General features: G+C 49.0%; 1 protein-coding gene across 2 annotated transcripts; it reads right to left on the bottom strand.

The window, feature by feature from the left end:
- Positions 1-1,263: 1,263 nt before the first annotated feature.
- LOC136456695 (subtilisin-like protease SBT3.5) lies at positions 1,264-5,474 on the bottom strand. 2 transcript variants are annotated; one of them, XM_066456634.1, is made up of 10 exons: positions 5,327-5,474; positions 5,169-5,260; positions 4,981-5,078; positions 3,822-3,977; positions 3,109-3,719; positions 2,955-3,025; positions 2,590-2,859; positions 2,380-2,497; positions 2,120-2,291; positions 1,264-2,034 (listed from the first exon to the last, which is right to left on the bottom strand). In XM_066456634.1, exons 1-10 carry the CDS (start codon positions 5,423-5,425, stop codon positions 1,490-1,492), a joined length of 2,232 nt encoding a protein of 743 aa, XP_066312731.1. In that variant the 5' UTR covers positions 5,426-5,474; the 3' UTR covers positions 1,264-1,489. The 2 variants fall into 2 exon arrangements, with proteins under 2 accessions (XP_066312731.1, XP_066312732.1); XM_066456635.1 differs by having other exon boundaries at positions 5,169-5,241; positions 5,327-5,446.
- Between the last annotated feature and the right edge of the window lie 5,611 nt (positions 5,475-11,085).

Raw genomic sequence — 11,085 nt, 5'->3', positions numbered from 1 at the left:
GTTAACTCCTAAGACAACAAGTCAAGTGTGCTGTCGAACACATTGACACTAAGGTATGTGTTGTAAAGGAGAAAAATCCAGAATCATATTGAAAGCATTGAGCACATAAGTACCGAGTGAGTACTTGCGGATCCGTTTACCAAAGGCTAACCACCCAGTGCGTTCAGAGAACACACAGTCGATATGGGTTTATGGGAAAGCCTATAATTTCTGGATACTAAAGGCCTAGTTGACGTCGCTCTCGATATGGGTTCACGTGTTTCTTGCGGTATAAATCCCTTAATTTCATAATTTACGGATCCTAGCACCACCATCCATGAATAGAGAATACATAGATTAATTTATATCTTGGCAGTGAATTTGTTTGTTTATTAAAATATATCAATTAATTAGTCATACCTATATGTTCATTTATTTGTTAGCGAATAACTGGTCATATATCATGTTACTTTGAGAAAATTGAGTGATTATTTTAACAATTTAATTATTTAATCATACCTACTATATATTATTGTATTTTTTAATTTTGATTTACCAAATTTTCTTCAAATAAAGGTCTATGTATATTTTTAAATATATTTACAGCCGCATTAAATTATTATGTAGATCCTTATGGAATTTTGTAGTTTAAGATGTAGAGGGCATGTATGTACAATTTATCAAGGCTTGATCTATCGTACCGGTTAGAAGCTTGGTGGATTTATTAATGCCGTCAAGACACAGAAGTAAAGGAAAATCAAATAATCCAAAGTACATCATTAAACATATCTTGGTAACCTAAAATGTACGGTAGAACAATCCATGAATGCTAAATGAACAATCAAAATATGTCATAAACGTATTATTGTAAAAAAATACACCGTAAAACATCCCATGAATTTTAAGGGAACGATTGAAAATACATCATGGAACAATCTATGGTTACAATATGAAAAATATAAAATACACTACGGAACATCTTATGGATACCTTGAGAAAAAAATAATAAAAGTACACTATGGATCATCCCATGGATAATACACGGATAATTTAAGGAATGGTATTTCTTCGTGAAAAAATGCACAATGTCAAAATAAAAAAAAATGTTCTTTCTTAACGAGAAAACATCTCACAATAAAAATAATGATATACAATGAAGTCACAATAAAATTAAAATTACTGATGTACAAAAAAAATCACAACGAACTAGGAAAGAGTACAAAAGTCAAGGCTATTATAGGTTTATATAACAAAAGAACACGTATATCTGATTGAAGAATTAAATAATAATTGTGCATCCATTTGTATTTTGACATAGTTGTATAACAAGTGCAGCTTTATTCAAATTTAGCTAGCTCAATAACGCAAGCTGTTCTGCTAATGCCGATAAAGAGACAAATATACAGATGAGGGCATACTGGAACTTGCACTGCTTACTCTTCTATACCGTTGCAAAGAACACTATAAAAGGAAAACAATGATATAAGATAGCCATCATGTTCCAACCCAATCATGCAACATCAGCATAAAAATCATGGAGTGTCATCCGGGCTGCTATTGGAATCCGAACACTCTTTTCGCCCTTGTACCATGTAAGGCTGCCAAATGTGTAGTCTCCCTGTAGCTTCCACATAGGTGATAGCTTCACCTGAAACGTGTGTACTTTGTTTGTAGAATTGAACACGAGGACGGAAGGTTCAACATCCATCCAAACTCCAGGTGGGCTCTGGATTGCAGCATGGTAAACTGCATCGACCTCACCTACATTTGTGACTGTCCTCGATACGGTGATTGGAGACCTCAGGTCTGGAATAGAGATGGACGGTAGATTCAGGTGGTAGCCTGGTACCAAAGTTTCATTGCAACTTGCAGATGTCCTGCTGATGGCGCAGCCAAAGAACTTTTTGTAATCGCTTGGATCAATGTCATAAATCAATCCAGGATCAGCTGCCCTATTAGGGTTAATGTTCCCACCTCCGTAGTCAAATGGGTCAGCAACCTTTCGGGGCAACCCTTCAGCCAGTATCGGCATGCCGTGTTCGTCAGTTACAGAGGCTTCATCATGGAAAATGAACAGAGTTAAGAAAGATGTAACATTGCTTAGTCAATGTTCAATAGTCATTTACTCGGTTCAGATTACCTGTGGTGACGATAGCCGATTTCAGTGCAGCAGGGGACCATTGTGGATGTAGAGCTTTCAGCAAGGCGATGATGCCAGCTACGTGTGGCGTAGCCATCGATGTCCCTGACTTTGGTTCATAGGAGTCTCCCACTGCTGCTAAGATGCTAGCTCCTGGTGCTGCGATGTCAGGCTGTTAAGGAATAAGCAAAACTGCAGTGAGATGGCTTCCTAATGGTTACTGTGTAGAAAGCAATAGTATTTTACTGTAGTGTAGGTACCTTGATAACATCAGCGTAGTAGATTGATGGACCTCTAGAGGAGAATGCTGCCACTTTGGGAGCCAGTAACTCTTTACTTGTAAAGGTGCGGGCTGGTTCAATCTTTGCCACCGCGGAGCTGCTCAACAATCACACATTTATCTGTGAGGATTCAACTGTATATTAATTAATAAAGAACAAGCATGTAGTTCTGCTCAATAAGTGTTGTACCTCGTGTCTCTTATGTATCGTAAAATCTGGTAGCCGGTGTCAAGATCCACACGTACACAGGCAATCCCCTGACAACGGGCTGTAGCACCTAGAAGGTCGGTCGTATATTGGGCGAAAATAAGACCAGAGGCTCCGGCATCCCGCACGTTTCGCAACGCGACTTGGAATGCGGTCTCTGGGACTAGCGGTAGAGGTGATTTTGGGTCTGATGGAAAGCACAGCACAATCTTTCCTTTCAAATCTGTACCATTCAGAGCGTCCGCTGTGCAGCTAATCACGGAAAGCAGAAACCAACTGTTCAGCTTCAAGATTTCTGACGCGTTTTTATATTAGGAAAAACAATCAAGAAAGGCAAAGTAACTTACAGGTCTCCCAATTCAAGACTTCTGAAAGTGCTCCTGGATGAGTTCTTCTCTTGGTAATAGAGGGATTGTCCCTGAAAAATTGGTAGATTTCACTCAAGATCAGTCATCAACTCAATATACTAATTCTCGACTAGTGATTCTTCAGAGCGTGTACCGCTATCTGTTTCTTGTTTCCCAGCGTGATCACGGTTGGAAACGACCGATCAATCTTACTCGCAGCTACAGTAATGACCCAAGGGGCAGTGTTCTCAACGGTCTGTGGTCTTGGACCGCTGTTGCCGCCTGCGTACACGACGGTGATCCCCTTCTGAACAGCGTGCAGGGCGCCGAACGAGTCGTCTTTGAGGCCACCGAGGGACAGCGAGAGCACGTCCACCCCGTCATGGATGGCGTCGTCGATAGCCGCGAGAATGGCGGCGCTGCTGCCACTGCCTTGCCACAATGACTTGTACACGGCAACGCGGGCCCGAGGCGCGCCGCCACGCGCAGCGCCAGCGGCAAGACCGTGGAAGCTGGCTCCCTCTACGACGGAGCCTGCCGCGGTGGAGGCCGTGTGTGTGCCGTGGCCGTCGGCGTCCCGGGCCGAGAGGTACTCGGCCTTTAGGGTCCCTTCGTCAATTCCAGCGCTGTAAAACCGTGCACCAATGATCTTGCGGTTACAGTTGCTGCTGTTCCAGCCCTGCCCGACTTCGCACTTGCCTTTCCACCGTGACGGCTCCGGGCCATACCGTTCGTCGCTGAAGCTTCTCGACTCCGGCCAGATACCTGAAGCAAAGCAAGATGGATCACCGCAGGATTAAAAGATTTGTTTCAGTTCGAAGCAAACCAGAGCTTGTTCAGATTTGCGTAGAGAATTGTATTACTAACCGGTGTCAATAACCCCGATGATTATATCCTCCCCTTGGTTGCTTTTACGGAGCAGTTCACTGGGCATCTGGTAGTTCAGACCAAGGAAGTCCCAGCTACGAGTGGTTGTCGCTCTGCAGCTTCTGCTTAGATGGACACTGATGACTTCAGGAAGCTCTGCAGAGTTAAGAAGCCACAAAAAGTATGGTTACTTTAACGGTGCACCGACAAATGTTCAGCTACAGTTCTAGAATGAAGTGATCAAGTGAAGAGTAAGTAATGGTGAGCCAAAAAAAAAATCCTTGAAATATCCGACGGACTGACGTTGATCTCTCATGGTGGGTTAATTCTTTGCCGATCGACTGTCATATCCATCATCAGGCCTCAGGCGCTGAGGTTTTTCATGACCAACGTGACGGTGCAAGGCCTCAAGGTGCAGAACAGCCCCGTCCAGTTTGACAGCTGCCGCCGCTTGCTCGTCAGCGGCCTGGCCTGTCCATTAGCTCCCCGGCGCTGAGCCCCAACACCGACGGCATCCACGTCGAGAACGCCAAGGACGTCCTCATCACCAACACCGCCGTCTCCAGCTGCGACTAGTGCGTCTCCATCGGCACCGGCACCCTCAACATGCACACCGAGAACGTCACCTCCCTGCGGCCCGGTGGCCGGCCACGGCATGAGCATCGGGAGCCTGGGCAAGCAGGGCACGCGGGCGTGCGTGGCTAACGGTGAACTACGCGGTGATCTGGCGCTCGGACAACGCCGTCCGGATCAAGACGTGGAAGGGCAGCTCCGGCTCCGGCTCCGTCTCCTTCTCCTTCGAGAACATGCACATGGACGCCGTGCGCAACCCCATCATCATCGACCAGTATGAAACTGTTTGAGATTATGTTCTATCAATTTGCTTATTTAACACATTTCATATTTGTATGAGACTCATCCAGTTATTGCAAGTATTCCTAGTTGCTTTCAATTTTTGCTTTTGTTGTAGGATGCATTCTCCTTGTTTGGTGGCTCCCCATGCAAATTTAGTATTGAATTATTACTCGTGGAGGAATAATTTGTATTGTCTTTAACCAAGTTAACCGATTTAACCAAAAGCGATTTTGGTTGGTTTCGTGGCTTAACAGCAAGTGAGACGGCGAATTCCAGTTTGAGCAAAAAGACTGAAAGGACTGACCTGCAAGCTGATGAGCATGGTCTTCCGTGAGCATCGCTGCGAAGCCTGAGAAGCCATGCTTGTAGTTGTAAACCATGGAAGCCAAAGAATCGTCCATACTGGAAGAGGTAATAACGGGACACGATCAACCATGAATTTGCACATCATTCATCAGGATCAGTCGTCTTAAGAGGAGGACACGTACGTACCTTCCAAGAACATTGCTGAGTATATCATGGTGCGAAGCGATGACATCGTTGGGGTGTCCATGTTTCACATCGCCTAGGTATACAATATATAGCTATACAAAGATAGGTGATTACTTCTTTACAAAACTGTTAGCAATGCATCGGGCATGCATGCTTACCCTACGGGATCCTCCATGTGCCCCCGGTAGTAAAGGCAAGAAGAGGTAAAGCAGGAGCGCTGAAGCCACCGGGGCACGCGATGGAATAGAGAATCCCATGTTTCCCACTTTCCTATGCTGTATGTTGGTTGCTGATAGGTGCCACAAATGTGCCGCTATTTATAGACGTTTATATGAAGAAGATTCTATTCCCTTGGTCAACAAAATTACATAAAAATTAGTCCAAAGGAAAACTCCAACACCACATGTTCTTCTCGTACCCCCACCTCCTTACAACCAGTATTGTTTGGACTGGAATATAAATAAACCGTAAGTCCTTAGGACATGTCACTATAAGAGAGGTGACGCTTTGATTAGCGAGGATTTGTGAAATGATGTTCCAAATAAAAGAAAAATGGATTCGACTTAGTGTCAAAAGTTATTCAAGCTCACCTCCCAAACGGGAATGATGTTTTCCGATGGAACCTCATTAAGAATGGCATGTACGTACACAATCCGGTCTATGTATAAAACTTTGGCCTGAAAAGACGTTCTCCCTGAGAAAAGCCCTCTTTGGACTATAAAAGTACCACTAAAAATTAATATCTTTCTGTGGTATTTAAAAAAAGGGCAACACTTACGAAAGATACCTTAGCAAAGAGGGACTGACAAGCAAATGTCAAGTGTTGTCTATGTAGTCCTGGAAACTATCCAACATTTATTCTTTGACGGCCACTTTGCTAGCTTTGTTTGGAATATTGTGTATATCACGTTTGGAATTCAACCACCTACTAACTTTGCTGATTTGATTTGTTCCTGGCTACGTGGATTAAGTCCTAAACTCAGAAACCAAATTTTACTAGAGCTGCCGCACTTTGTTGGGCGATATGGTTGAATAGAAATGATATGGTGTCGGTACAGAAAGTGACCAACAAGTAAATATTTATAGTTTTGCCGTACGTTGTGATCGGAGGTAGCCTAGCACTCAATGACACAGGGTTTATACTGGTTCAGGCAACGTGTCCTACGTCCAGTTTGAGTCGGTTGGTGACTTTATTCCTGAGCCTAGGTGCTCGAAGTTTGCAGTGGGGTTACAAACAAGAAGGAGAAAGATGGGGGGTGCAAGAGGTCCGGTCGGACTTCGGTCGGAAGGGCCGAGAGCGACAGGAGCTCCGCTATGAGCTAAGTGTTCAAGCGTGTGCTTAAGGTTCGAACCTGACGGTTCTGTGGTTGTGAACTAGTGAACTTGATCGATCTAATAAATCTAGAATCACTTGAATATTGGAAGAGAGCGCATCCCCTTTTATAGATGAAGGGAATGGCCTTACATGTGAGAGGGAGAGAGTACGCATGCTTCTAAGCCTTGTTGCCCACGCCGGTGGGTACATGATGATGGTAGGCGCCCACAACACTGTTGGATGTCAGATGCATGTGGGAGGTTCTGTCGTTTTGTTCGGGTATGGCAGATGTTGGTACCTGCTATACTGTTGATGCCTAAAGGCACGTGAGGAGTTTCACCATGTTCACTCGGTACGGTAAATGCCGGCGCCCACAACACTGTCGATGCCCAGAGGCATGTGGGGGAGCCTTACCGTATGGGAGTTAATGGCGCCCACAATACTATAGGAAAAAATGTCAGCGCCTACAACACTGTGTGTCAGGGAGGTTGTAGAGTACTGTTTCTGCAGGCGTACAGGGTGCGGTCCCTGGTATCGTGGTTTGACTTGTGCGCCCTGCCTTGCTTTCTCCATTCGTTCCCTGGTCCTTTATGAGCGGGCGCCCCCGGTCGGTTGGGCCTAGTCGGCTCTGATTACGCCAGTCAGAGAAGAACAGTGAGCAGGGTTTTTGCGTACCCCGATCGGAGACGTGGGGTCAGAGTCGGAAGTGGTCCTTTGGCTAGGCCTTCTGGTCAGAGAGGCCGTCTGGAGGCGGGCTGAAGACTGAAGTGAGCGCACCGGTTGGAGAGGTGGGCCAGAGTCAGAAAACGGGCGCCGCTCCTCCTCGACCAGTCCTTCCGGTCGGTGATTGGATCGCTCTTCTGGCCTGCTGTTTAGATACTTGGGCCATCCCATGAGTAGCACGATGTCTGCTTGGGCTGAGCCTTTGCGGGGAAGCCGATCCACGAGGGACCCCGAGTTTATGAACCCGACAGGCGCCCCCGAGCCCCCGGGCGATTCAGGCAGAATCGTCTAGGGGATTTTTGTCTCGACGGCGGGTGCGCGCGAGCGCACCCGCGGGTGTAGCCCCTGAGCCCTCGGGCTGTTCGGGTAGAACCGTCTGGGGGTTTTTTCGTGTTGCCAGTTGGGGACGGCAGAATCATCTGGGGGGTGTTTGTCAGCGGGCGTGTGTGCGTGCTTTTTTTTAGTCGAGATGGAGTTGTTAACCAAGGCGTCATTGCATAGCCGAGACGGTTAGTTTTTTAGGGATTCGGTGAGATGGAGCTCGTGGATCCTCGCGTCGATGCGCGCCGTGGGATTGGGCGAGGCAGTTAGTCTTGGATCCTGGCGTCGGTGTAGCCTGTGCAGCCGAGGCGGTTAGTATAGGGATCGGATGAGACGGAACTCGCTGATCCTAGCGTCGGTGCGCGCCGTGGGATCGGGCGAGTCAGAGTCGTGGATCCTGGCCTCGGTGCAGCCGAGGCAGTTAGTATAGGGATCGGATGAGACGGAGCTTGCTGATCCTAGCATCGGTGCGCGCTGTGGGATCGAGCGAGTCGGAATCTGGATCCTAGCCCCGGTGCAGCCCGTGCAGCCGAGGCAGATAGTTAGTTGGTTTTAGGGATCGGGCGAGCCGAAGTTCGGATCCTGATGGGGTGAGTTCAGGACCGCAGACCCAGACGTATTTGGTGTGCAGTTGAAGCGTAGCCAGATGGGGTGAGTTCGGGGTCGCACACCCAGGCGTTTGGTGTGCAGTCGAAGCATAGCCGGATGGGGCGAGTTCGGGGTCGCAGACCCAGGCGTTTCGTGTCTTGAGCCCCTGAGCCCCATTGGGCTTTGGTAGGGGTCGGTTTGAGTTGTGTGCGTTACCCCATCCTCGGTTTCTCACAACCGGAGGGGATGAGTTTTGTCCATTATCCCGATCGCTCAGGCTCGAGTGACGCGCTCGGTGAGTTTGCTAACGGGTATGATCGAGTGGAATCTAGGTTCATCGTTCATGACGCGGTCGACATAGCCCTCTTGTGACATTACACTGCTCCTTTTACCTACAACCCGGTAGATGCCTGGGTCGTTCCAGAGACTGACCCGGGTGGCCTGACGGCCTCCCCTCGATGGAGATTCTATGGGCTTGGCAAGAGGTTCAGGATCGAACGAGAAGGTTGAGATGACCCTGTCTGCTTCGGGGCAGACCGGGCGATGGTCGCATGGGGCTCATCTATGTTTTTCTCCCCTAGCTCCGTTTGACGTGGGGCGGCCTTGAGCCCTTCGTGGGCCGGCCTTCGAACCCCAGTCGATCGTTGATCATGTCGAATGAGGCAACTGCTGCTTCGTAACTCAACACGGAGCGTTGTGATGCATTTCCCTGCATGTGCGATGCTTAGTTCCCGAGCCCCCGGGCGGTTCAAGGCCCGAATCGTCCGGGGGTCATGGGCGTATGGAATGAATGTGCGTATGGATGTATGAAATGATTATAAAGAAATAGCGGGGGTCGATAGTGTTACATTGATGACTCGAGTGACGGGGTTTGAAGAGCTCCAGTCGGAAATGTCCGACCGGAACCCATGCTCGTCGTTCGTGACGAAGTCGGCATGGCCTACATGAGGCGTCCCTTTGCTCCTTACCTATCCCTCGGTGTGTTTTCCTGAGCCGTTCGATCGACTTTTAGGAAGCCCAATGGTCTCTCCTGGCGAAGATCCTGTTTTTGGGTTTTTTCTAAGTCCCGCCTGGGGAAGCGGAGGGCCGCCTGCGTGCGGTGGTGCTTTGGTTCTTATGCCCATCGTGCGGTAGTGGTTGGTGTGTGGTGGTGGTGGGCCATGCCCAGGCCACATCCCGTCTGATCAGGCACCGTTCCGTTGGGCAGGGCGCGTCTCATCGGTCAAGGTGCGTCCCATCTGCATTAAATGGGAAAGAGAGAGGGTTTTTTGCTTCGCCGTTTCGTCTCTCCCGATTGGCGCGCCTTCCCAACTGTTGCACCTTTTCCCTTAAGTAGGAGGAGGGAGAAGGTTTTTGCCCTATTCTTTCGCCTATTCCTCATCTGCCGCCTCCTTTTCTTTTCCTTCTTACCGAGAGCGTTCTTGAGAGTCGCGTTAGTTTCTAGGAAAGAAAAGGGAGAGAAAGAGAGAAAAGAGAAAAACTCACAAATCCTTTCATGATCTCGGAGTGAAATGTTGGACTGGAGGTCATCCACGGTGAGGGAGTCGGTGTTGAAGGCCTTCGCCGCGAAGGGGTTTCTGCCGCTGAAGGAGGTGGCGCACTGGAGGCCCCTCGGGAGGGAGGAGTTTCCGCAACCTCGGCCCGGTGAGGTGGTTTCCTTTCTTGCCTTCCAAGAGCGCAGGTTGGGATACCCCGCGCACTAGTTCCTGCGAGGACTCCTTAATGAGTGGGGTCTGGAGTTGTAGCACCTCAATCCGACGGGGGTGCTGCACATCACCGACTTTGTTACCGTTTGTGAGGCTGTCGACAAAAGACGCTCGGTAGTCCACCGAGGGGTATCCCACGATGGTAGATTGTCGTATAGGTGAGTGAGATTAGGAGCGAGATGGTAATACAAGCACCAAGACACAAGATTTAGACAGATTCAGCCGTCAGTATGACGTAATACCTACATCCTGTGTTCTGATGTATTGCATTGAGATGTGTGGATCATCGTGTAGATGTATGTATCTTGTCCGTTAGGGGACCCTACCTCTCCTTATATACTCTGGAGGGGCAAGGTTACAAGGAAAGTAGACTATTTGGTACTATACAATATCTTGTGGTGCACGCAGAGCAGTGCAGTACACGCCTTGATCTTGTGGGCTGGGCCACCTCTGATGGTGCGACCCATGTCTTGTCTTGTGGATACCAGGGGCCATACCCCCATAGCTAGTCCCTGAGCCTGACAGTAGGTGATGTAGTCACGTGGTGTCAGGGTCAGAAAGTAGAAGACCAGCCGAGCAGGCAGCCAGTCCCCGGGCGTAGCCACAAGATGAGAAAAAGCACATTCACCGTAAGGTGAAGTGTACCCACTTAGTCCCCGGGCCTACTGGAAGATGAAGAATGAATCTTGTAGCAGGGTCAAAGGAAAAGAAGTCTAAAGGCTTGCCAACGTCATCTGACATGCGTGTATCAAGACCCTAGACGTGCTATCCAATATCAGCACCCTGATCCGAACAGCATGGAACAGCTTGATAGCACACCGATGAGACGTAGCAAGATCCGAGCAGCAAGGGAGTCCCTGGTGTCACTGGCGCTGTCCAAGCACCAATGAGCGATGGGTCCCTAGCATCGCTAGCGATGACCGAGCACCGAAGAACGAGGAGTCCTCGACGTCGCTGGCGATGTCAGAGCACCGAGGAGCGAGGAGTCCCCGACATCGCTGGTGATGACCGAGCACCGAGGAGCGAGGAGTCCCAATGTTGCTGGTGATGACCGAGCATTGAGGAGCGAGGAGTCCCTGGCATCGCTGGCGATGACCAAACACTAAGGAGCGAGGAGTCCCCGGCGTCGCTGGCGATGTCCGAGCACTAAGAAGCGAGGAGTCCCTGGTGTTACTGGCGATGACCGAGCACCGAGGAGTCCCGGCGTAGCTGGCGATGTCCGAGCATCGAGGAGTTCCCGGCAAAGCTGGCGAGGTCCGAGCAT

Source organism: Miscanthus floridulus, chromosome 6 (assembly GCF_019320115.1).
Source record: "Miscanthus floridulus cultivar M001 chromosome 6, ASM1932011v1, whole genome shotgun sequence".
NCBI classification, from domain to species: Eukaryota; Viridiplantae; Streptophyta; class Magnoliopsida; order Poales; family Poaceae; genus Miscanthus; species Miscanthus floridulus.
The sequence above is the reverse complement of the archived record's forward strand: the minus strand, read 5'-3'. Positions and strand labels throughout refer to the sequence as shown.